This window comes from Salarias fasciatus, chromosome 5 (assembly GCF_902148845.1).
Source record: "Salarias fasciatus chromosome 5, fSalaFa1.1, whole genome shotgun sequence".
In the NCBI taxonomy this organism is placed as follows: Eukaryota; Metazoa; Chordata; class Actinopteri; order Blenniiformes; family Blenniidae; genus Salarias; species Salarias fasciatus.
Genome location: NC_043749.1, coordinates 22,011,761 through 22,038,630, shown reverse-complemented (window position 1 = coordinate 22,038,630; position 26,870 = coordinate 22,011,761). Strand labels below are relative to the sequence as shown.

Genomic DNA, 26,870 nt, shown 5'->3' with positions numbered 1-26,870 from the left:
AGTGCTTTCAGCTTAATCATTTCAAGTAGTTTGTATCGTATTTTTATGAACAGATTGTGGAAATGTTCCTGACACGCCAATCTATCATATGATTCCCCCATGAGGAAGACTCCAAGGCCCTCCATCACACAGTTAATATTGACCTCCACGGAGGAAGCGTACGTCACTGGAGGTTGAGGCATCTCGGCTCCTCGTGTGATGAGAAGCAAATTCTTCATGTTTTTGTTTCTCCCCAAGTACCATATATAGGTTTTTGCAGCCGCACAGTCAGGGTACACTAAAATATTTTCCCAAGGTCTCTCAGAAAGGAAACAATAGCTTTTCTTTACACATTCATTTGACACTCTTGCTCGCAGCAGACTTGAAGCGATGTGCGCAACACAGGGAAACAAACTAATGAGAGGAGATTTGTGGTACGAGGAAAGGAAGACGAGAGGCTCTTTTGTTGCCGCGCCCGACTCCCTCTTTGTCTTGTTATTATTGTCTGCTGCTTCATTAGCCCATGTTGCTTCATCACGCAGCCTTGAAAAATCCTTCAGCCCTCACAAGATGACCAAAACATCCTTTAGACATGCTTTTATATCCCTGTACTCCCAAACTGATAACAAGGTCTCACTTGTGATAGCAGTCTTGTTCATGTGGCTTTACTGTTTGTTTTTTTGTTTCATTCACTTCAAGAAAGTAAACATTTATGTCCAGCTCACATATTCCCCCTCTGCCGCTGCACTCTAATTGGAAACTATTGTCTTTGGTGGCGGTGAAGACGCTCTCTGATGAACTGTGCTAACAAACGCTCGTCCTTGAACCGGAGATGTCAGCGGGCCCACCAGCGGGCAGCCGGCACAAACGCTCGAAGGGGGCGAGCGTGTGAGGGACACTCCAGCGACCGAGCCGCTTTGTACAACACTGCCGAGCCGAAATATATCTGATGCTTGTCATTAGGCCAACTGATGGCTCATTGCAAGGAGAATGTGCCCAGGAGGAAAAGGACAGAGATCAAATGAGCTGCTAGTCTCCCAAGTCTTGTCTGATTAGTCGCTCCGTCCAGACACCTCTCACTGATGGGCGCGCTAGGTCTTCCCTCCCATGTCCATTTCAGCGTCGTGGATGATGCAAGACAAAGACACACACTTTTTCTTGCACCTGTGGGCATCATTTCCTATGCTCTTATCGTCTGCTCAGTACCACACATCACGAGCCAGGCTATCTCACTGGCTCATCAGTAAAATATTTCTATTCAGACACCAGGCATGTTTTTTAAGGATGCCAGCAGCATGGTGGGTCCGATACGGTCACAGAAAGCGCATAGCCGGCAACCCCGCGTGCGGCACAACGCCGTAAAAACTTAAAGACAAATTTATTTCGAGCTTTATTTTTACATCTGTCTGACTCAATGTAGAGGCAAGCTCTAAAAGAAAGCAGCCTGAAGCTCCAATAAATCGGTAAGGATGAACAACGTCGTTTGGAAAAGTGGCAAATTGACTTAGTGTGGCCAGAAGCATATATAAAATAGAAATGGAAAAAAATATTGTGAATTATTGAATTAATATACAAGATACTTTTGTAAAAAAAAAAAAAAAGAAAAGAAAAAATACTTTTTGTGAAGTTATTTTGTCCTTTTGAAAAAAGAAATATTTTTTTTTCTGATCAACATGATACAAGATAATTTAAAAATATATATATTACAGCCCTCCAATTGAATCAGAAATTGTATCATTGTAAAAGGTATTCTATTCGATTTTAGAAAATGGAAAACTGAACTATCAAAGCTCACAGAGTAACTCATGTGAAAATACATCCTGTGATACTGAGTTACATGTGTTTGAGTTTGTTCAAGAGAAATTGCCCCAAGTGTTATTGAGCAACTGAATTGTTTGTACTTGCAGCGAGCTATTCAGCAGACCGGTTTTCTTGTTTGTTGCTTTCTTTTTACGAGGGTCAGATACAGTTTCTCACCCCTGAAGCCTCGTTGCCGTTCGGCGGGGAAATGCAGAACCGATGTGCTGCTCTGGAAAATGAACTGTTAGCACTGTGGAGACCCTTTTATGTCAACTGAGCTGGTGTCAACATTCCCACAGGGCAGTCGTTTTACATTATAATTGTTACTATTAATATTATTCTGATATGAGCAATAACTGGTAATTCAAATGCCTTGAGGGAGATTTAACTGAGGCTCAAGTGCATGTGAGGGTGGTGGTTTCTGTGTGTACGTGTGTGTGTGTGTGTGTGTGTGTGTGTGTGTGTGTGTGTGTGGGTGTGGTGGGGGTTACATGTTGATGCTGTACAAATTAATTTATAGCACTAAACAAATAATTGGCTTCTGCTGGGAGAGCATGATGCCCCTGCTAATAGACACATTATATATAATTCCTAAACTGCTCTCCCATTTGACCTTTTGTTTATGTTGTAGGAAATGTTTAGATTTGTTTTCCTCCTCTCAGCTTTTCGCTGTTTCGAATATGAATTTTCCATCCGATGATGCCAGCTGTAACGCAGTAACTGTGAGATTTGATCCAAACATAAATTTCTCACAGGTGTATTTGTTATTACACCTACTAATTTAGCAAACGCTGAAGTGATTATCTTATATTTTGGCTTTTTTCTCCCTGCTGTCTGGATGATTTGCACTTGTTTTAAGAGTTCTTGTCGATTAGTCATATAAAAAGCTCTCGTCTCCAATCAAATGTGCGGCGTCTCACTGATGTAGCGTTTTAATGTCCTTCTCTTTAAGTTAATTGCAGGATTGAATGCTGTAAAGATATCACAAAAACAAGAACCTATTTTGATCTGGTATCACATACGGCACCAATACGTGGGCTAATTAATCAGGTGTTTATCTTCGAGTCTGAGTGAAATAAAAATCGCATCCCTGTCAAATCCTGTCTGTACTGTAAGCACACAGAGAGAAAAAGATAAAGCGGTGGAACATAAGATTAGCTGTAAGATGAAAAAAAAACAAAAACAAAAAAGAGACGCATTTAATATTAAATTACACTTTTTGTTCTCTTAGTCCTCGGCTCAGTTGAATGAGGAGACAAAGTCACCCTGGAAACGGGCGTTAGGAGTAAATATTATGAGCCACTGTCTGCTCCCTCAATTTAACTCAAGCATGTCTTATTAAAAATGGAAAAAGGGCCCATGCCACATTAAGGATTGGAAATTTGTTTTTGAGCATGAAATGAGCCCTATACTGTACGCCGAATGTGCTGATAAATGTTTTAGTCCAACTCGAGCGCATATTCTGTGGGTTTACATGAACTTTTGTTTCAGATAGGGGCCTTCATTTTTCATAACTTGCCTTAACTCTTCATCGCCCAATGCAGAATTAAAAAAAAAAGAAAAGAAAATCAAAAAGTCATGCTTTTTTTTTTTGGGGGGGGGGGCGGGGAATTGGAGGAGATGCATGAAATTCACAGCTTTTATCAGTGAAATCAATCATGCAGGAGGATCTTGCTTTAACCTTTTAAAATTGTCCAACGCAGTATTCCCTATGTGAATATCTTCCTTTCAACCAATTTCTGTCAGAACACCGCTCCCGTGATAAATTTTCTCGCAGGATGAAGGCAGAAAAACGCTTCATCATAATAAACTCACTCATGAAATTTATGAAGAAAACAAAAACCTTTTGTCTATTTTAGCATTCTGCCAAATTCAGCATTCTGCTGTGCGCTCACGACCTGCTTTATGATTTATGCCTTGAATAACACTCCCCATATATCCATCAACCAGCAGATGCAGATGGTGGCTCCAGTAATCTGGAGGATAACAAAAAAAAAAAAAAAGGAGGGGGAGGAGGGGAACCGTGAAGCTGCAGACATATGCAGACTTGTTATGTCCACAGTGGCCATGATGTCTTTTAAGACCATCTGTTTTCCAATTTGGTGCCCTTGTGAGTCAAAACCCATCTGTGATAGAAAGCGGCAAATAGCAGAAATGCTGCTGGATATAGGTGTGGAGCTTGATGCTGCATGTTTAGTTGAGTGCGAGAAAGAAAGACACGTCTGGAATACATTTCTAATAAACTGGAAACGGATCGCATCTGTCCTGAACGGCACAGCAGCGTTCTTGCTCCCATCTTGCTGACCAATCACTCGCTGGAGTGCAGAGTTTGCCCCGGGGAGTGGGGCAAGAAGAGCTGCACACATGCACAGTCATCATGTTAAGAAAACTGCACAGTATCACCATGTTGTTAGAGTTACTGATCAACAGTGACAAGTTCCACTCAGCAACTATTACTGTATGTGTCACAGCTGCATTAAACACACACACACACACACACACACACACACACACACACGCTCAGACACACACTTAAAATTCATAGCTCACATGCGGCCACTTAATTACGCGCTGCCACACAGTCTGCGTTTCAAGCCTATAAGTTAGATGGACTTGGACACAATACATTATCAGTGTTAGTCACTCGCATTTGCTGGAATTATGTAATTTGCATCGACTCACTCACACGGTAGAGGGAAGACAGCGTCTCAGGGTGACAGAAGGCTGCAGTATCCTTGAGATCGGCGATTCACTGGAGCTCTGAGAATGGAGTGAAGGATGGGACTTGTTGGGAAGTTTCTTTTAAAAGATTAACTGTATTATTGATAGTTCAAGGCTTTTTTTTAATCTTTTTTTTTTTTGGGGGGAAGTTTTGTTATTAGACATTGGCTGAACTTGCGACCGGTGGGTGAGTCAGCCTGAAGCTGTTTGATGGATTTTAGACCATGTTCCACTGGGATGTCGCGCAACCTCCAATCACACCCAGTAAAATGTAAGAACAGATATATCTGAAATCAGAGCATTGAAACAGCAAAGACAAGCAGCTTGCATCAGAAAGAAAAGAAAAGTGAAGCTATGGCAGTGTTGAGGATGTTTCGTCACATCATCTCAAGGTAACTCTTTAGCTGCAGTCTAAAGAAACACCAAGGTTCAGGAATAATATCTCGCTTTATTAGAAATTGTTCTAATGAACACAATAGCAGATATGAAATACTTCAGCTGCTCCAGTGAAGATTCACTTGTGCGAATCAAAGATGTCAGGACACTTATTTTCATGCGACACAAAAGTAGCATTCGATATGTTGGAATTGCTCAAGAGCTGCTCGGTGGTGCAGTGGTTAGCTGTCCTGCCTCACAGTGAGTATATCCTTAGTTTTAAGTCCAGTAGGCTCTTTTGAGAGGACTCTGCTGCGCTTCCTGTACGTGCATGAGTCTCTATCAGCTCACCCTGAAATAGATAGTTTCAATAGACATTAAAGTAGTATGACAATGTATATCAATTTATTAAGTTTATAAAACACATCTGTACACTCTGGAACTGTAAGGAACTGGATCTGCAGTGCCAGCATCTGTCATGAATTTCTATCAGTATTCTGCTTTCAGATATTTCTCATAGTTGTCTTTATTGCACTTGTGCAAGAAGTAACATGAAACAAGTTTGTGTTGTTTCTCCGTGTTTGTTCCCTCCTCCCAGCATGCCCTGCCAGGTGTTTGACTACACTGTCAGAGGAAGACTTGAACCTTCATGTGCAGTGATTAAAAAAAAAAAAAAAAGATGAAGTGCCCACGACGATGTTCCTGTCTTTGTGCTGCATCCTATTACCTGTTTGTCCTTGACAGAACTCTTTGATATGAGGATAAAGTCACCATGTTACATAATGTGCCACTAATTGCTGAAGTTATGTAATCCTCTGTCGTGCTCGTGCTCTGAAAGCCTCCAATCATTAGATGCTTTATTCTGGTGTAATACCAGCCTTTCTGCAGATTGCATGCACTATTTTTTAATCTTTTATTTTTTTATTGTCCATCTTCTATTCTTTGTGTTGTCCTTTCATAAATTCTGGACTAATAAACAGAAATAGTAAAAGTCCTCCTACACATAACCACAGTTATTATCATTGTGCTTATTGTTAAAAAAAAAAACCCCTTTAATTTCTCCGCGGGGGGCGGTTCCTATTCTTTCTCAGCTGCGCTGTTGTTGCCGCCACACTTCTGAAACAGTTATCATTTGAGTGCTGCTCTAAACAACCGGTTTTCTATTGTTAGCTAATCGGCTCCACCGAGCGATTTGGTTAGAAGTGTTTTGCTTAAGGGCACCTCAGTAGTAACTGCTGACATAGATGAGACAGCGTGCGTTTTTATAAAATCAAGTACCTTTCCAGTTTCATTTCCTTCACAATCTTTTCATCTTTGAGTAACTTTTTCTCTTCCATAGAGTGTGTTAAACTTAACCAGGGGGATTATTGCGTTGTTATAAATAGTATCATTACAATAACCAATATCCGACCAACTCTGACCGGCTTTGATCATATCGCATCCTCACTGTCAAACCCACAAGCAGCCCGTCTCTCTCAGAATGACCGCCATAATAACCATCTCTGGACGGCCTTGTCTCCGATGGCTTTAGATAACACGCTTGCATAACACTTAACTGCCTGAATTTATACCCCGGCTGGGCCTGACCCTCACCCCGCTACCTCCAGGGTGCGGCCGAATGCAGCTGGTCTGTTCCTGTTGGTGGCACAGTTTTCAGGAGGCCCGGCGCTAATCCCTGTATGTAATCTGGCAGCTCCGGCAGCAGCCAATCGCAACCTGTTTGTACTGTGCAATGTAGGAATCAAAATGCCTGACAGCAGAGCAGGAGCATGTGACACTGATAACAGGCCAGAGGAAATATCTGCCGCGATGTCGCCGACTATCTTTACCTTTTGTGTGGTCAGAGACAATCATTTAGTTTGAAGTTGACACACTGCAGACTCACAGGGAGAAACTTCCCTCTTCTAAACATCATCTGCAAGTGGTGGGAAAATGTGAAATGGTGAACAAAATATCACTGGAAATTATATTTTTTATATAAAGCTTGAATATTTGAAAGATGCATTTATATTTAAAAATGTGTCTGAACAAAATATGGCATAATGTATACAGACAAACAGTAGATTTGAAGGTGCTAAATACAATATTCTAAATGCATTTTTATTAGCTTTATGTAAAATCTCATAGGCGTCGTTTTCACCTGGCATTAAAATGGTCTCGGCTGATCCGAAAATAAGTGCCAAAGACAGCTGGGAACAGACACCGATACGTATTCACGTGTCCTCACTCGCACCGCTCCCTGTGGAGGTCTGACACACACACACAGGATCGCATAAGTGTGGTAGTGAGAACAATATGTGTCTTTAATGTGGTCCGGGGACGGCGGACAGCCAGACGCCACTTCGTTCACCACTGGGAAATGACGTTAAAGGATTACTGGATACCGATCTGAAGCATGATCAGAACAAGTGAAGACAGCATAGCATCTGGCCTCGCCACATATGCTCGGATCACCCGAGACACATGTTCATGCCAGGTGGAAACAGGGCCTCAGCTATTTATTCTCCTGTTTTTAATTGCTGTTTTTTTTTTTTTTTTTTTAATTGGAGTTTTGTTTTCCATGCCCTGTTTTATTTCTATAATTTTAATGCTGCCTCTCTGTTCAGCGACCTTGGGTGACCCGAAAGGCACTTCCAAATAAAATGTATTATTATTGGTAATGTTATTTATTAATGTGCTTCTTTCTGTTTGTGAAGCACTTTGAATTGTTTTGTTTACAACTGATGCAATTAATGTCAGGATTCCCACTCCAGTCCACAGGGGGCAGTGTTGAGCTCTTAATGTTTGGTTTATGTTACTTTATTGCTCCAACTCTATTATGTTTACAGTTTTATCTACAGCTTTCCCATCATGTTGCCCATTGCTCCTTATAACAACACTGCAATTGAAAGTATTCTTGATAAATTAATAAAGACCATCATAACATTCCCATGACGTTTTCTTTATTAAACGCTGCTTTGTCACACTTAAGTCTCAAACCAGTTCTCCAATAAATCAATTATGAAACTCAAATTTGTCCTGCAAAACCTGTGTTACGGACATGGTACGGTATATGTGTCTTTTCCATCATGGGTTAGCTAGCAGCCTGAATTAGCTGTGCTGCCCTGCTGAGAGCGGTGACAGACAGAGGGGGGAGAGGAGCCTGTCGTTTGAAGCATGAAATCCCTTTAACCAAGTCTTCTGTCACTCAGCAGCCGGTAGGGGAGCACAGCATGCAGAGCTGTAAACTCACAGGTTAAGAGGCGGGACCACCTATGCAGCGTGCCGGATCTGAATGAAGATCAACGTTACGCGGCTCGTTCTCAGATGTAGCCGTTACTCCAGCAGGAGACGCGCCGTATCAACACGTCAGCGTTCGCCCTGCATGCACCTGGCAGCTCTAAGTGCCGCAGCCTAATAAAGTTAATACATGATGCACTTTTATCCTGCTGCCTCGTATTTTGTTTGCTTTATTATACTTTTTTTCAGATACAGCACTTTGCAACACTTTCTCTGATATTGTCCCCACTATTTCATGCTCTCTGCTCCATAAAAGCACCAACAGGAACACTGTTAGCACACCGGCACACATCACGTTATGGCTGCACTTCATTGTAGCTCAGCTCTCCCTCGCCTCACATCCTGCCTGCTTTCGCTGCACTGATGTTGTCTACGTGTTAGGTAATAATTTGTTTTCTGCTTGCCATTAAATGATCCACGGTTGTAAAACAGACCACATGAAATTGAACATTGTGTGCTTTTTTTTTGGTCAATATTAAATACACTTTTTATTAAACACATGATGACCAACCAGACATTTTATTAAAAAAGTGCACTCTAAAATCTACTTCGACACAGTTTTTCTTCAGAAAAGTATTTCAATAAACAAAATCCTACCACACAGATGAACACAGCCACAGCATTCATGCTTCACAGTTTTACACTCAGCCCCATTTACAGCATTTTCAAGAGAAAACTCGAAACTCTTGACTGTTTTCATTACCAACCAATCAACCAACAGCACCCACTAGTGGCCCAACATGAAAACTACGTCATTTTCAGCATTTCTGATTCTCAAAATGTTGCGTAAATGCAAAACCTTTCTGAAGCCAAAACGTAAAAACAATCTCTTTTTACTGGAAACATGCAAATGAGACCTCATAGCATGAATGTGAAGCTCATTGAATTTTTTTCCTGGCAGGATTTTAATGTAAGTGGCTGTCTACTTCTCAGTGCTGTTATGTGCACTAATTCGTGTAAACCACCCAAAGTGGGAAAATTGGGAATAGCAGTTGCCTTTTTTGGAAATACTAATTAAAAAGAAACAGTTACTCTTTTTTTAAAATCATCCTACAGTGTGAATCGAAGCCTTTGTTGGGCCGTCTAACACTGCTGAATTAAACTAGTTTGGAAAAAAAATATGAAGCTCATTAAATATATTGTAGCCACTTGCCCGATGAAGCGTTTGGTTGTGTTCAATGTCCTGTGGAGACCTTGGAATTTGCAAACTTTTCGGCACATAAGATAAGAACCAGCACTTGTGTCAAAACTGCAGAATTGTGATTTTTTTTTTTTCCTCTCAAAGTAGATTAATTTGATGGAGGGTGAAAGAAATACAGGAAAACCTTCTGCACATGAATATAGGGTCTGGATTTTGTTATTTTTTTCTTTTGTGTACAGTAATTACACCAGTTTAACAAGTAAGACAATGTCTCTCAGTGCTTCAAGCCCTGTTTCAAAAAGACACTTTGTCAGATAATAATATTAGGCAAATTAGCATGGATATGAAGGGAAGTGCCAAGCCGGTTCATGACAATGCTCTGATCATCTCTTTTGTGGCTGCTTGTCTAAGTCTTTAAATGAGGGATTGAATGAGAATAAATCTTATTAAGACATTATTTGAGCGCTGTGCTGCAGTGCTGCTGTCCATCTTATGGAAGCGTTCGACTTGTAGATTTAGATCACAAAGACTTTTTGGTAAAATATGAATGAACTTTTTGTGAAAACCGTTATCACCCACTCACATGACACCCTGTGAAGATCATACTGTTATTATTCCTCGTTAACTTTGCATGGTTTTGAGCCACACCAGGGATTTCATATCTTTGTACATAAAGAGGAGAAAATCTTCTGAAATCACACACAGCTCGTATTTCATCTCTCTTCCGAACCCGCTTAAAAAAAAAAAAAAAAAACACTATGAAAGGACTCTCTGTCGCGATTTTCTGACTGCCGCCTGAAAAATATGAAGCAGGATTCAGGTTGAATCTCTCACAGTTGGCCTGCAGTGTGTTAGCTGAATTTCCTCCAGTGGCTGCTGATGCAGCTGCAGCCTATAAATAGGCCCACCCCAGACAGGCAGGGGAGAGGAGGGCTTTGGTTAACCCCTGAGACCCAGTCCTAATCTGACCCCAATAATAGGAGGCATCATTAGAGCTGCAGTTCAGCTGGCTGGCCAGAAGGGACGCGGGGCACCCTCCTCTCTGGAGAGATCTCGGAATTTGTTATATCTCAGGAGGGAGATAGGACCCTGTTTCGAGCACCTTCACACTCACCCGGTCTTCGGCTCCCTGTCACGGTCTCCTCTTTTGCCTGCTGGCCATCCCCTCAGCCAGAATCCACTATCTACCACGGGGCAGACGAGGGAGGGGTAGCTAACTCTCAACCACCCATGTTCGCCTTTTCATATCTCCAGATGGCTGAACGCTGGAGCGGTTTGGCGCCTTTGTGCCTCATATGCATTGCACGGCCTGAATTCCACAAAGCAGTAGTAGCAAAGCTTTGCTTCCCCAGCGGTGCTTTTCTGCAATCAAAGGGTATTCATCTCCCTCTTGCCCTCCCTCTTGTATCGCCATTTTGGCAGCAGGTTGGCGCTCTTCGCCTCCTCCCATTGCTCTCCCATTTAACCGTCCTGTTCTTTCATGGTCTGTCCTTTACAGGACAAACAGGTCCTTTTTGGGGTCTTGGGAGGACACCGAGGGAAGTAGACTTATTTTTTTTTTTACAGATTTATTGTACAGGGGGTTTACAGGTCGGTGCTAATTAAGAGGTGAAATCATTAAAGAGGGATGGATAAAGAGAGGGGCTATTCTGAAGACCTGTCTGAGGCAGAAATCTTCTCCCAGGTTTTTAGGGCTTTCAGAATACCAGAAATGTGATACTGGCAGGTTTTTTCAAGGTGAGAACAGAAGCAGCTGTAATGCTGGTTGGATTAGATGGACCGTGAAAGAGGAGTCGACCAAAAACTGTCTGCAGATCAACTGCTAGTATCAGCTTCTGATGTCCTGATACTGGGAAGTTGTGTTAATTATGGAAATCCGGTTTCTTTTACTAAATTAGTCAATTTTTTTTTTTAGTCGGGAAATGTTTGGATGGATAGGGAGGTTAAAAAACATTTCAAATATGTCAAGCGGGTTTTAAATATCGCCTGTGAAAACATTTTATTTCTTGAAGTATTGCAATCTAAAATTAAAAAAACATAATTAACTTGTGTGTGTGTGTGTGTGTGTGTGTGTGTGTGTGTGTGTGTGTGTGTGTGTGCGTGTGTGTGTTCCTATTTTTTTCCCTTCAGCACTTGGTAATTAAGAGAGAGTTTTCTCCTGAGATTTGTTGATGATCTTTAAATATCTTATCCCAAGGTTATTTCTACTCACCTTTGTAATCCAGTTTCATTCCTGCCATTAGAAAACATTCATCCTCCTTGGCTTAAAATTAGCGACGTGTCCAGCCTGTCTTCCGCCTTTGCCCATAATCAGCCGGGATTGGCTTCACTTGCCTGTGATTGTAAGTTTGGTGAAAGAGAGTGAAAAACAGAGATGGAAAATTCTCTGCTTGCTCGGAGCCACCCATGTTTAATCCGTTCAGTCTCAGATGGCAAAGAGCAGCGCCTTCAGTCAGACTGGTGTCAGTAATATATACAGGAGGTAGGCCCAATAGACAGACTATAACACCTCAGACTTAACAAACAGCCAAGATCAAACTATCCTTCACTGCGGACTGTCGGTAACTGCAGTCAGCTTATTGCACAAGTGTCAGCCGAGAGATACAGTTTGAACTGAAGTCGTGGAGTTAGTGTTTACTTCTCGGAGGAGCTAATGTATCTGCTTTCTCTTAAAGATCCACCCGAGAAATGCCTTTTTGCTTTAATGGGTAAATTCGCTACTGGGCTTAAGAAAAGATTTACTGTTGTACTTCCAAGTTTTGCATTTTGCCTGACTTACTGTACATAGAGCTGATTTATAACACTGACTTTTTTTTTGTTTGTTTTTTTTTGTTCATGACTTAAACACAAGAAAATGTATTTTACATTACATTTTAAATGTAATATTGAACAGATAAGCTGAGCTGAAGATACTTGGAATCACCTGGAATGCTACTTACAGTTTTTTCAATGTGCACAAGCTAAAATGTCTCCATAGGTGCATCGAATTTTCACTTTTTATCAGGTCTGCTTCAAAAAATTGAATTTTACAGTGTGTCTTTCATTTTGGTTTAATTATGTAATGTGTTCTGGTTTTAGTAGTTAATACAGCTTTATGAAGGTCTGGGATGATTAAGAGAAATGTGAGAGTCGAATTTTTATCAGCATATCTCCATGACATGTTGACCTGGAATTAATTTGATTTAAAGCCTTTCTTCTCCGAGTCGCAAAACGTTCAAGAAATAATGACGATCATTAAAAAAGGATTTTTCCTGATGTCTGATTTCAGGTATTTACACAACGCGATAACATTGTTCTCTGAGACTGACAAAGAAAGAGGCAGATAGGGTTTTGAAGATTGCAAATGTAAATGAGGAAAATCTTTTTGTAGAACAGAAGTATGTTTGATCAGAGCTCACATGTTTCAGCACTACCTGGGTGAAATTGAGAAAGATAAAAATAAATGACTCGAATTGAACCATTCATTTTAAGTGACAGTTTTGAAGCACACTTGACATTAATGCTCATCTCATGCCTCACGAATGCATCAGTCTTTATATTTCAGTAACATTAATCAAGTGAAACGTGCTTCCTCTCCACTTCCGTTGTGTGATACCTGTCTGCCGTGCGTGGGCATGATATCTGTAAACCCGAAATTATCGAGGTCCGCATAACAGACTTCACTTACGGTGTTCTACAGCCATGTCAGACAGGAATGCTTCTAAACGCCCCATGGTGTTGTTGTGAAGGGGCCATTACTACATAACTACAGTGATAGCGCTAGTCTGGGTGGTTGGAAAGTACAATTTTAAAAAACACAGCTTTGCTTTTAGTGCCTGACCTTTTCTTGTTGTCTATCCCCGTTCCGCGGCTCAAAATAAAGCCACGTCATGCGTGCACACCCCTGAACTGATATTAAAACTGAGCAGATGGCCGCAATACTCTCAGGTTGTTGACAAGAATGCCAAAACTTGCGCTCGCCAAGTGGCGTCACACAAAAGTCTAAAATTAGACGTACAAGTGGAGGGGACTATTTTCAGAAAAAACAAACAAGTATTTTCATGTTTTTTTTCTTTTTTTTTTTCCAAACTGTCAAAAAAATATCAAAACTCATCTGAAGCGAAAGGATAAAGGTTGCATGTAACAAAAAAAAAAAAGATCATTAGTCACAGGATGGAAAGGTATTTCATCTGCACATAACTGCTTTTGGGCGTTCCAGTATTGTCATCTCCCTGCGCAGCACCACTTAGCAAACGGAGCCTGAGGCGGCGCGCCTCTCTGGAGGGAGCAGGCTATATGAGTTACCCACACTCACAGGGAGGCAATTGTTTGTTCTTATAAATAGAATTTAGCTTTGTCTCTCCATGAGGCGGTGTGTATATCATACGTTATATGAACTAATCATGGAATGCTTTGACATTGTTTACCTCAGTGAAGGGACTGAATTGGATCAGAGCGATAGCATCTTCACCGGCGAATCCGTGGCCCTCCAACAATTTCCTTTTTCAAAGCAGTATTAGTGGCTACATTAAAATCCTGTCACCCATTTTCCTTTATGGCTGTCTGTGGCTTCTGGGGGAGTGAAGAAATCACAGTCATTCAAATGCAAAGTGACTTTAACACACCCGTGAATATTAGAAAGGAAAGAAATCCTCCATCATCTACCGAGCCCAGGAAAAAAAAAAAAAAAAGGAGAAAAAAAAAACAGATGAGACCAGTGTTTTGAATACCTTATCCCTTTAGCTCTGCAGTATCTTGTCACATGCCATTACCTCTGCAAAAAGCAGAATGCTTGACACATACAGAACACCACACTCTGCCTGTCTTCATTAAGACTTAACCATGTGCATGAGCACAGACCGGCAGCTGGCTCAGAGACTTTCTCCGCGATGTTATCGCGTCAGCAGGTTTTCAATCTCTTGCTTTTACACATTATAAAGGATAAGCTTATCGTGAATCAATGAGATAATTGCAGGCAGGAGCAGTGGCTGCACCTCGGGCCCGGAACAACAGTTTATTCATAAGAGGAGCTCCAGGGGCGAAAAGGCAGATCCTGTCCCATCCATCATTACAGGACTCACCTTACAAGCTCTCTCTTTCTTTGCTTCACAGGTCACAGATGGAGGTACCATCAAGCAGAAAATCTTCACCTATGATGCTATGTTTAATACAAATTACTCTCACATGGAGGACTACCGGAGACGTGAAGACCTTGTGTACCAATCAACTGTCCGGTAAGACTGAAAATCAATCTAGTTCACGACTTCCTCCTTGTTTTCCTCTTACACTTACTTCTCTTTATTCCACTGGCACAGCTTGTAAGTTGTAACTATTAAATGTGTGGTATAATAAAACATTCTCCTGGCACTATAAGAGTAAAGGCCCCTCAATGAACTCTTGTGCAGTTCTACACAACTTTATGCTCCGCCATCTGCCGCTGGTCAGACCAGGCCACACTGGAGTGACCGGGGGAAGGGGTCATTGTATTAATACACGGGAACAGGAGGCAGCGGTGAACTCTAATCAGCAGCCCTGCTCAGGATAAGGAGTTCAGTGTTAAAGATTTAGCTAACATCTGGCCGGGCCGGCCCTCACTCCTGCCACAGGGGTGTGACTGTCGCAGGTAGCGCCGCCCATGTGCGGCGCATGAGCGTGCAGGTGAGCGCGCACTCCCCTTTTATGATCTGCAGCACAATGGATGCCTTATCAGCTTTCACTGAGAGGCTGAGAGCAAGAAATTAAAAAAAAAAAAAAAAAAAAAAAAGGAGTCGGAGGAGGAGCAGTCATCTGGCTCTGGCTGGCTTGATTACACGTTTGAGGCGTTCTGGGGACTGCCTCTTTTCACCCCGGGCCTCAACAATACGGCTGGCAGCTGTCTACCCATCTCCTTATTTCGTAGTCCCTCCGCTGCAGCTCCCCTCCTCCCGCAGATATCTGAATGTTCAGCAACACAAAGGAAGTGCTGGCCGTGCACTGCACTTACAACTTAATTCAAAACAAGAATAATTCACACTTTGCATCCTTTTGTTACAATCCCATTTTCATCATTCCCTTTCATCTCTCCGTCATCCTGTGGCTTTTTTTTTTTTTAATTCAGCTCATGCACATTGCTACCTCATTGTATTCCCCCCCCCCCCCTTATTTTTCTTTTCTTTCACCCGCTTTTCTCCCATGTGGTGTGGCTACCCGGCTGAAGATGATTTATCTGGACAATCCTACTATCCCTTTGGGAGAGTAAGCATCATACCAGTAGAATGGTGCGCACACTTACATGCTCGCAAACGCAGAAACATGCACACACAAACAGAAAACATGACCCTCCACGCATGGACACCCACACAAACATACAGAGAAGCAGGAGGAAGTGTACTCCACAGCTTGGGTTGGTTTGATGCTACGTGCTCTTGTAAATGTGTCAACGTGCTTGACCTGTGTTGTTCCACCACAAAGAAAAAAAAAAAGGAGAAAAGAAAGGTAGGCTCCTGCCATAATCGCACCACTGTTCCTCCAGTTTGAAAAAAAGAAAACATTCACAGTTGGTCACAGCTCCGATTTCATTGTATGTCAGCACTGCCAAGACGTGGAAGAAGCTGATTCTTAACTCAAATTTCTACTTGAGAATGGTGAATCTTCTGTACAAAGCCTGAGCAGCCTGATAAATCCAGCTCCAGGACAAAAGGAAAAGCCTCCGAGTGTTCTGTCTTACAGATATGATACAGCAGCACCAGAAGACTCACCAGTTTATTTAAGTCAAGAAAAGTTTTTACATTAATGAATGAATAAGTTTCCCTGCCACAGACTTGCAAACTGTCCACTGTGAACCCCGTCCTCAGCAAAAGTAGCTGGGATTGGCCCCAGCGGTGGGGCATATATGTGTATATATATATATATATATATATATATATATATATATATATATACATACATACATACATACATATATATATATATATATATATATATATATATGCACAACTATGCATAATGACTTTTATGGATTTGACACCTACTCTAAATACTTAAAGAAATGAAGTCAGCTATAAAATTGTCTGTAATCAACTGTCCGTACATAGCTGAGTCCCTGTCTTAGTTCTCCTTTTTAAAGAGGTTAAGTCCCCGTAAGGAGAAATGGTTGATCTTGGATGTGGTTGGAGGCGCTCGGAATTTGCAGACCCTCCTTTTTTTTAGACTTAAATAGGCTGCGGGAGTCCGCTTTTCTCCTTTAAAAGATGCTTAAATTTGTCATAAAAGATAAATGGAGCACATCAAGGGCATGCGTAGGCCGAGTTTAACCTATGATAGGAACCTTTCTTTTAAGTGCATGGTTAAGTGGGTTTGTGTGGGTGGGGTGATAGAGCATAAAGTACTTCTTATGTTGATACTGAGTCTGTCTCTTATCCTGGCTCCTACTGGCAGTCCATCTTTTTTCTCCCTCTGTTTTCATGTCCAAAACAGGCAGATAATTGTGGAGCAAAGTTGTATTTCCCAGAAATATTAGCTAAATTTCCATTTCCTCAACATTTATAGTATTAGGTCAAAGTCAGTGAAGAGTCCGGTCCTGGCTTTAACAACAACAACAAACACTTGGAGATGAGACAGTGTATTTAATCAAGAATAAACAATAGTTCTCGCCTGGTTGTTTATACCCTCCAAAATGTATCTTTCTTCTTCAAAATTATATATTTAGATGGTTTTTTTCCGAGAGAAAGTCTACACCTTTGACTTCATTCAGTATTCATGGAGGTATGAATATGCAAATACCTCCCGCCTCTGTCTCCTCCCACCCCCACCGCTGCCCGCCAGCCGCCCAGATTTGCCTACAAGTCGGATGTGTTGGAGTGGTGATGCATTTCATCTGCAATGTTAGAAGCGTAATAGTAGTGCTGCAGATCGCACAAGCCTTTGAATTGACTTTGCCCGACCCCACAAGCTGGCAGGATCGGCTCCCTAGTTTCAAGGCATACGAAATCATGGCTGTCTAAGTCTGAGAGATTGCTGCACTGCGTCTCCAAAGCGTAAATGCTCGAGATTGCCATTGTTCTGCCTGCTGATTTAAGGGCATTAATGTGTGTTGCTTTTAGTTAATAATTGTGGATCATGCTGTGAGGCATCCTACTGTTTGGAAAAATGAGCAGCACCGCAGTTTTCTGCATAGACCTTATTTTGACACTTTCGCTTTTATGTTGAAAGTAGACATGAAGTGCATTATGGGAAAGGAATATTGGTAAAATGTAAGACCCGCATATGGTTGAAATTTAAGGGTCTCTCAAAGCATTCTCGGTAATGGCTGTATGTTTGGTGCTTCGATAAATCAGTTGTCATGATGAGTGACTTAGATTTACTTCATATGTGCAGGTTGAAATGGTTAGTAATCAGTTCTAATGCTGATCTGTAACGGTACTACGCTGATGTGTTACTCAACATGTCAACATTAACATGTCATTTCCTTGTTCATGGCTGATGGTAACACTTGTTGAGCAGTTTCGTTGTAATTGTACAATAGGTTCGCGGTTACCAGTTAAGACGGATTCAGTGTTTCCTTCACGCTCATTACAGTTTCAGTCTGGAATTTTTACCTGTCGTGTGTGAAGACTGTGAATAAAGGGAGTGAAGCGTTCACGTCCTGCCTCGTGAAAACAGAGGAAGACTGGCTGCTTAACTGAGAGTGTGCAGCAAGTAGCGGGAGCAGCACAGCTCCATCATATTCATTCAAGCTTTAGCAAAGCAGCATCTGCTAAAAACTTGACTGGGATCAGTTCGAGTGTTCACACATAAGTGGTATTGCGAGGAAACAAAGCTGCAGGCTAAGATGTTGGCAAACGGTGGTCAAACTTCAGGCTCCCTGCAGCAGTGTGCCGTACTACATTTTCAGCATGAGTTTGAACTTCATGTTTGGCACCTGCGCTGGAAATGATTTTCCTTCTTGTTCCTGTGCCAAAGGCACCATGTCCCATTGGCTCCAAGAACGACAAACTGATGGAACTGGCCCATTATTTCATGAAGACCATGGAAAAACATGTTGTGGAGCAGCTTGGCCCATGTTTAAACCCCCCTGTTTACCCCTAACAGCTCTGAGGATAATGGAAGGATGTGTGTTTGAAAGAGTGGGTCTCTACAGTCTTTCCTTCTTCCCACATCATTCTCCGCTAACTAATATACATACACTTCTTTCATTTTTCAAAAGGTCAGGGCTGACTCTTTTAGTGAGATCCACCAGTACCAGGCTACTTATTGGATACAGGGTTGAAACATTTTCACAAGTGTTTTCAGCAAAACAAATACAAATGAGTTAATGATCGACTAAAAGTAGGGTCGTGGCACTGATGTCTACTCATTTCCCTCAAGAGGGTGAGCACAAATAGCAAGTACCAGTACTGTGGGCTGGGTAAAGACAAGCTGAAGCTCCAACACCTCAACAAGGTCCATGGCCCTTCAACATCCAATGGACAGTGCTGCGGCGTTATAATGGGCAGCAGGTTTGAGACCAGCAGACTAAAACTGACGTACAAGGCCAGTGCTGGAGTGGAGTGGGGGTGGGAGCCGGACGCTTTGATGGCTCTGCCAGAGAGGAGAACGCTGTCCAAGCCGCGTGTCACGTCGAACAATGCCTCCCACCCACTCAATGCCGTGCTGGACAGGAATACGTTCAAGGTTCACTTCACTGGAATACACCACTGAGGACCGCAGGAGGTCACGTCTACCTGTGGACGCCGAGCTTCTCAACTCCGCCGTCGAAGTGTGGCGGTTAGTAGACTCGCCTACGGGCAGCAGTCGCATAATGCCATCGCTATTTAGAGTTTATCGTTCCAAATGTGTAAATTTGACTTGACATGATGTTACCTCTGGAGTTGCTGTGAGTCATGTGCTGTATGTTTGAAACAATATTTATTCATATTTATAAAATGAATTTCTCTGCGTTATTTTGAATCTCCTCACACAGAATACTTAAGTATGATACATATTCTGTATATTATGCATAGTATATTTCATTTTCAGGCTTTGTTAAACAATACCTTCAGGCCTATTTATATTTTATTCTAGACTGCCTGCATCTGTGACATGACCCACTTTATTTCCCCCTTTTTTTTCATTTCAATGATTATCATCAAATCGCTGTGCGTCATTCACAGCATTTATTGGAAAAAAGTTCTGTGAGCCTCAGTCTTTATCTAGCTCGGGATTATGCTGTTACTTGAGTGTAATTGGGAAAACAGTTTAATTGTATTCAAACCAGGTCCGCGATTTTTCTTTTGATCACAGCTGCAAGTTTGAATCTTTTTTTTTTCTTTCACATTGACTGTGAATTCACATTGTGGGTGGAATGGTTGCTGCTGTGTTCTGGTTAAGCAAAGGAAAGGGGCGAGCAAGGACCAATTATAGCTCATTTTGCAGATGATCTCTGGGATGTAGGTGGCCCAGTGGTGCAGTGAATGGTACGTTAGCCTCATGGCAGCGAGGCAGAACACAATGTGTTCTATGTGATTTAGAACAATCAAATGAAAGTTACAATAATGACATACATCTAGCCTAATATATTGAGATGGGGCAGATTTTACATTCATTTCATCCAGTGTGTGTTTTATTTCTTCTTCTTCTTCTTCTTATTGCTTATATTTAGATGCTTCAATGGCATCAGTGGTATGGAAACACTAAGACATCCATCCATCCATCCATTATCTAACCCTCTTGGTCATTCTCAGGGTCACGGGGGGTGGCTGGGGCTGAAGCATTGGCTCCAAAAAAACAGAAGCCTACCTAGAAATGTCAAAAATTTGCAATATCATAGTGTCCACCAGGGGTTGGCTCCAAAAATGCTGTGACTTCATAGACTCCAATTCAAAATGAAACATCAATAAAACTGGATAAGCTTTCCATGATGAGGTGGCGTGGTTACTTGAGTGACAGGTCTGCTCTGGAACGATTGACAGATACTTCCAGCCTTTCAGAAGGTTTACATCAGGGGTCTCCAAACCTGAATCTCATGAAGGTTCCAACACCAAGTTCAGCAGAAAGCCTGATAACGAGCCTCATTGCAATCAGCTGTGTTGAAGCAGGGAGGCATGGAAAACATGCAGGTCTGTGGCCCTCGAGGACTGGATTTGGAGACCCCTGGTTTTAATTAGTTGTTGGTTCATTGTAACCAACAACTAATTCGTGCTAGCAGCAGCAGCAGAAGGAAATACTCGAGGAAGGAGGTCATCAGTTAACAAGGAAACCAGTCACCACCATACTGACCGCTTTATCAGAGGTTTTAGTAAAGGAAAACTCAGTCACACACTCAGAGACACACACACACACAGAGCATAAAATGCTCAGTCAAAGGACACGTAGCAGTATTTTGAAGCTCTTCTCTGGGGACGACGTGCAGGGTAAACCACAATGTAATGTGTGAGAAAAACATCACTTTTAACTCCGGATCATCAAGCAAATTAAACCACCAGATGAAAACTCATAACCGACAGTAACAGTGTCAGGTGTCAGAAGATAGATTGTCTCCGCACTTATGAGGCCGACGTCTCTAATAGAGATCACGTGACGTTCGTCAAGGAGCCAGTCTTCAAAGAGCCAAAAATCGCAGCTCTACTTATGGAACCAGTTTACAGCAGATCATCACATTATCACACAACACCACGGTCCTGGGCTCTGTCAGCCCCGCCCCTTTTTGCTCTCCAGCCCCACCCCTTCAGTCTTTTTTTTTTTGTTTTGTTTTTTTTTCATCTCTGGCTCCATAATTCCACCATGTCAGCCTCTGAGCTGGCTTCATTTCTGATATTAGAAAGAGTCATGAATGCTCTGCACCTGGGCTGGAGCCAATCCCAGCTGGTGTGGGCGAGACATCGAGACATGCATGTTGTTTAGTTAAACTTTAGCAAGAATTAATAAAACAAAGATGAATTTTTATTCCAAACTCTTTCCAGTAAATATAAAATTTAGAAAACATCCCGTTTTGGGTGCAGTGACTCAAATTTAGCATTTGTGCTGGACTTGTCTGATTGGTTAACAATAAGCAATGTATAACCTATATGATGCACTTTCAATAGAGCTTTGGAGCTTCTGTAATCAGCAAAACGCTGATTGTTTGTTGCAGCTTCTTTATGAGCTTCTCACTCTTCCTCCAGTAATACCTCCATCCTTTTTACCTTTGTATCACTGTGCTCTCCTCCGCATTTGTATGGATTGGAATCCATGAATGCCGTACTTAGGATCGCAGACAACAGAACTACAGCTTTGTGGATAAGAACAGAGAGACTTGCTGCATCAGCACTTTCTATAATTTCACCAGTGAACACATGGCCAATCACATTTTCTTTTTTAGCATTCTCTTTTACAATCACAGCATTATCCTCATCATTTTGTTTCATGCTCATTCCTTAAGGATACACGGGTGATTACACACCTCGCTATGCATCTGGCCCTCTCGGCATTATGTCTTTGCTTTTCATGCAGCGCGCGCTGACTTGCGGTCGTCAGTCCTGACCCGTTCACCCGTACCGCTTCAGACCACAAAGAGTATCTGACAATGTGCTAGTTAATTTGATGCAGAGATTGACTGGATGAGCTATCAGACGCCGCTCTGTCAGGACTGCTCTTTCTCACTCTCCGTCGTGGCGGTTGCATTTGCTTGCATTTGTAGGCAGGAGGAGTTCTGGAGGAAGGCCTACATAACAGGAAAGAGCTTTCAGATGCAACTCCTCAGGGACAATCGATCTCTCTTTGCGGTGTGCTGTTTTTGCTGCTCCTCCATGGGGGCCCATTGCTATCGATCTCCACTCTGTATATGCTCGGGTTCTTTTTTTTGTTTTTTTTTTTTTTTTGTGTGTGTGTGTGTATGTGTGTGCATGGAAGGTTTTGAGATGTCTTAAATTTTGTTTGTGGCAAACTGTTTATTTACTTAATGTTCTGCACGTTTATCTATCATTCTAACATTGTGTTGAAAAACCGATTTCCATGTTCTCATGTCTTCCTTTGATCGAGCAAACATGTTCTTCGGTTTTTCATATTGATTTTGTGCTTGTTACTACAAATCAGTGAAATCAATAGTTTTCCCCACAAAGTGAGAGATACAGTTATTCATGAAGAGTCAAATCGAAGTGAGTGAGAAGAAATGGAGAAAGAGAGAGAGAGAGAGACGCGAATATCTTAGCCACAAATACAGAAACTGTACGACTTCATGATCCAGTATTCACACAAAGTCTCAAAATATGAAAATGTTTAAATCTTGGAAAAATGCTGTATAAATTGCATGCCAATGTATTATAGAAGTTAGAGTACAAGAAAAGTGAGTGACAAGATGACAAGAAAAGTGAGTTTTTACATTTAAATGCTGAGTCCACTCCGATGAAGATTTCTGACACGAGCTAACCCAATGATAAGAAACGGTCGACAGCAGTAGTTGCGTTTTACTGCTGTCAGAGTCACATGTTCAATTTCTGTGAACAGATCCTCTCTGGACTGGCACCTCTGAAATGCATGACATCAAAGATTAGAGGAGGTGCTGAAAAATTAATTCTCCCAGTTTTAATATTTATCAGTCGTCTCAATGTTAGGAGTACAACCTTTCCTCTTTTTCTCCTCCTAATTCTGATGGACTTGTCTTCCTGTCCGATTGAAAGAGACTTCAGAAACTGGCAGCCACTCAGAAATGCTGTGGTTTGGGCTTTCCGTGTGCCCCCTCTCACCCTTCAAGCAATACTTCCACACCTCGAATTATTTCTTTCTTTCTTTCTTTTTTTTCTTTTTCTAGCCGGGTTCTTTTTCCTGCCTTAGTTTGAGTCCTTGAATGCAGCAGGCAGGATTGTACATAAAAGAACTATGGCTTTGTTTGTAAAAAAAATAAAGCAACGGGCTACATCAGCATTTACCAAGACAAAGCCAATTACCCTCACAGCCACAGCCAGAGATTCACTGAGCTGGTCGCTTTACTATTTATTTGAGGGGTGGGGATGCGGAGGGGGTGGATGGATTTGCCTGTTTTATGCTCATCCCTCAATGAAGTGACTGTGGAGATCACTCTACTTCATACATATATATATATAAACACACACACACAACCTGGCTCTGCTAGGGGAAAGGTTTTGGGATCTGTCTCACTCGCCTTTTTCAAACATTTATTTGGGCTCGGTGCATTCAGCAAAAACTTCACTTTTTAGCGCAGTGGTCAACACTCTTGCCTTAGAAGTTCCTGCTCAGTCTGGACTTGGCCAGGAGGCATTTTCATGTGGGGTTTGCATGGTGATCCTGAGAGTGGATTTGTTTCCTCCTGGTATTCTGGCTTTCTTCTACAGTCCAAAAACATTCACCCTCCTGTAACTTAGTCAGATGGAGTTGGTTGTAGCCCCCAAAACTGAGAGGTTCACACAGTAATGGAGACATTTTAGACATTTTTGTGGATGGATGGATGGATGGAGTCAAACAAGGGTAAATTAAAAGTGGAAGAATAAACGCATTTCTTTGATATTTTCATCCACAAAGAAAAAAACTGAGTTCGTTCAGGTGCGGCTGCTCCAGTCAAGGTTGGAGTGACTTTCTCAAGGACAGTTTACAGATAGTTGTTGGACCAAGAGAAAATGTATCTATATTTGCCACAGAGATGCAACTGCTCTCGAAAAGTCAGCCCTTCTCCTCCAGACACATTGACACACTCACACACACACACACACACACACACACACACACACACACACACGTGTACCGTACGTACACACAAACAGCTGAAGTCATTAAAGCCTGGCTGCTGCGAGCGCCCTCCTGCTTTTCCAACTGAGGCCCTCGGATGAAACATGCGGGCAGCAAGGACAATTGTTCCCGCTATGTGGGAATAAATCACAGGAGCTAAATGTGACCAGTGGTGTCTCACTTTGATTATCACTGTTGATATATTCATTGAGAACAGAATACTGTGTTTGTCTCTGTCAGAAACGGTTGCCTGCCATCACGAACTGTGGGCCTGCGAGTCCCTTCAGCTAATATAACTAATGTAATGTGAGCTGAAGTTTGTTGAAGATAGTCCCAGTAAAGCAGAACTGTAGTCAGTATATTGGTGTAGCATGATCACTGCATGGTGAAAATACCTCCAGTTTGAGTCTGGTAAAGTCTTCTGGTAGACTCAACTCCAATACTCCAAAAACATATGTTTGAGATAATCAGTGACTCAAAATTGATTGGATGTGTGGATGTGAGTTGGCTATCTGCAGTCTTAGAAATAGGCTATACAGTAAAAACCAACCCATTATATGGTTAATTGTAATCGCGTTTTATAGTTGTTTGTTTTCTGTTTTTCAGATCAAAGTTACTGTTTAAAACTCTGTCTTAATGCTCTACTACCACTTAAATCTACCCACACGCCTAACAGAGTGGTCCTTCAACCTGGACTCAAACTTAGATGTTTTTGTCATGAGGCATCAGAGCTATCCACTACACCGCTGTACAGCGATGTCAACTGAAATTTGGGCTAACATTAGCTTCCATCACTGGGGTATATATGAGATGTTTTTACAGAACGTCTTGATTTGTCTGGTGCTTCCACAAATTTATGTTGTGTAACTGAGTTTTAAGCTTTTATTTCTAGAAGCAAATGAAGCAATAAATATTTCGCCTTTGACTGTGAAGTTTAATATGTCCCGTTTTATGACGTTTTCTGAAATTATGCAGCACATAAAGGATACGACACGTAATTCACCAAAGTCATGAATAAAAGAAATGGATCAACTTTAAACAAGAGGCTTGTTTTTAACAGTCATTTGTGCCTCTCTTGACTTTACCTGCTCCAAATGGACACGTCTTGAGTTTAAATCAATGCAAGGGTCAATATTCGCTCACAGTCCTTTTTGTGCTTTACAGGCTCCCGGAAGTTCGGATCTCAGACAATGGACCTTATGAATGCCACGTGGGTATCTATGATCGGGCAACGAGGGAGAAGGTTGTCCTGGCTTCAGGGAATGTTTTTCTTACAGTCATGTGTGAGTACCATCTTTATTTATAATCTGCAGTTTTTTGTTTTTTTGTTTTATTCATTTCATTTTGCGCGGCAGCACTGTATTTCCAGTTGAAGCAGGGTGCAGAGGTGGGACATGAGGTGCATGGAGAGGGACTGTTCAAAGTCAGCAGGTTGGACAGTGTGACAAAGATTTGAAAATGTGGATGTGGTGGAGGCCCGCAGGCAGGAGAGGAACCTCTTGATCATTCAAAAAAAGTGTGAAGTTTCAGGTTTTCTGCGAGGTGCCAGTTGTTGGGGAGGCGGCTGTTGGGAAACTGTCACTGTTCGTCGGATAGAGTTTTTTTATTTCTATTATTTTTTTCCCCCTCACGGTTTAAATAATACAAATGGCCTCATTGTTTATCTGGTATCCAGAGAGCAGGTGGAAGCTTTAAGACCACACTAAACTGATGCAGATAGGTCGAATCTTTGCTTTATGGCTTCCATTATGGGCCTTTTTTAATCTCATTTTTAAATTTTAATGAGTCCACATGCAAAAACTATACCTATATTTCTTTACCTTTATTATTATGCCTGAAAAAACAAAGTTTATGAAGCACTGTAACTGGAAATTATACATTTTTGACTTTTACCATTATAATTTGCTGAACCAATTTGTGTCTTTATAAAAAGCTACAGTTTTATTATGACTTGGCTGCTCTTTCCCACCAACCTACGATGATTTTGACACTGTCTCTTATCTGTTTTTGCTCCGTGTTGAAGTTCTGTGTGGAAACAGTTGAGGAATGACCCATCAGTTAGATAGATATTGGCTCGGAGATGAGAACAATGGCACTCCAGACAGCGAGTGTATTAATAACCCTTTCCCAATAAATACCAAAGATACTTTACACAGAGGTGATTTTTCAGCGAGATACACAATTTCTTTATTTATTTTTTCAATCACTGCCGCGGCGCCTTTCTTTCCCCTCCGTTGACTGTCTGAGTGACATCAAGGATTAATGAACACATTTCCTTGAAATTTTGTCGACGGCTCGGTCCTTGGGCCACGGTACGATTGATTTAATTTCAGTGGTGATCCTGATCTGAAGTGTCTGCCATTAGAAGGTTATTGCTTCCTTCAACTAAGAACCCACCAGAAATAGACTCCATTCCCAGTCCTGAGGGTGTGTGCAGCAAGGGGTCGCAAAATCGATCAAAATGAAAATTCAAATTGATAGGAATGATCCACATCCTGTAACAGTGATTGCTGAACGGACGTCTTAACACATTTGGTGGGGGAAAAAAAAGACATTCTTGTTCTGTTTGTGTATGTTTATACCTGTTCATCAATCATTCTATGAATGAATACATTACTGCAGTTATTGATTGTTCCTTTTACTGAAGTTTCAGTGATCCTGTTGAACACTTTTGCGTATTTCTAAACAGCTCAAGCTAAAGCTGTGTTCTTGTATTTCACCGCAGTCGTGTTTACCCGAGGAGAAGCGCCTCATTAACCCCTAAAATAACTATCAGACTGTAGGTAACATTCACACCATGTGTTAATGAGGTTCGCAGTGCCTCAGCGGCCTAAAATAAATCACTTAGCTTCATGAGGTCCGTCTGCAGCTGATCACATGTTGGTACTTTGTCTCAACGCTTTTGTTCCTGCTGCTTTTT

At 41.7% G+C, this 26,870-nt stretch overlaps 1 protein-coding gene across 1 annotated transcript in view; it reads left to right on the top strand.

Moving 5' to 3' along the window:
• The window catches only part of LOC115388149 (immunoglobulin superfamily member 21-like), a 171,865-nt gene that overhangs the window by 83,792 nt on the left and 61,203 nt on the right, over positions 1-26,870 (top strand). Inside the window, 2 exon segments of the mRNA XM_030091092.1 lie at positions 14,387-14,508; positions 25,115-25,233. Coding sequence (XP_029946952.1) covers positions 14,387-14,508; positions 25,115-25,233 — 241 coding nt within the window.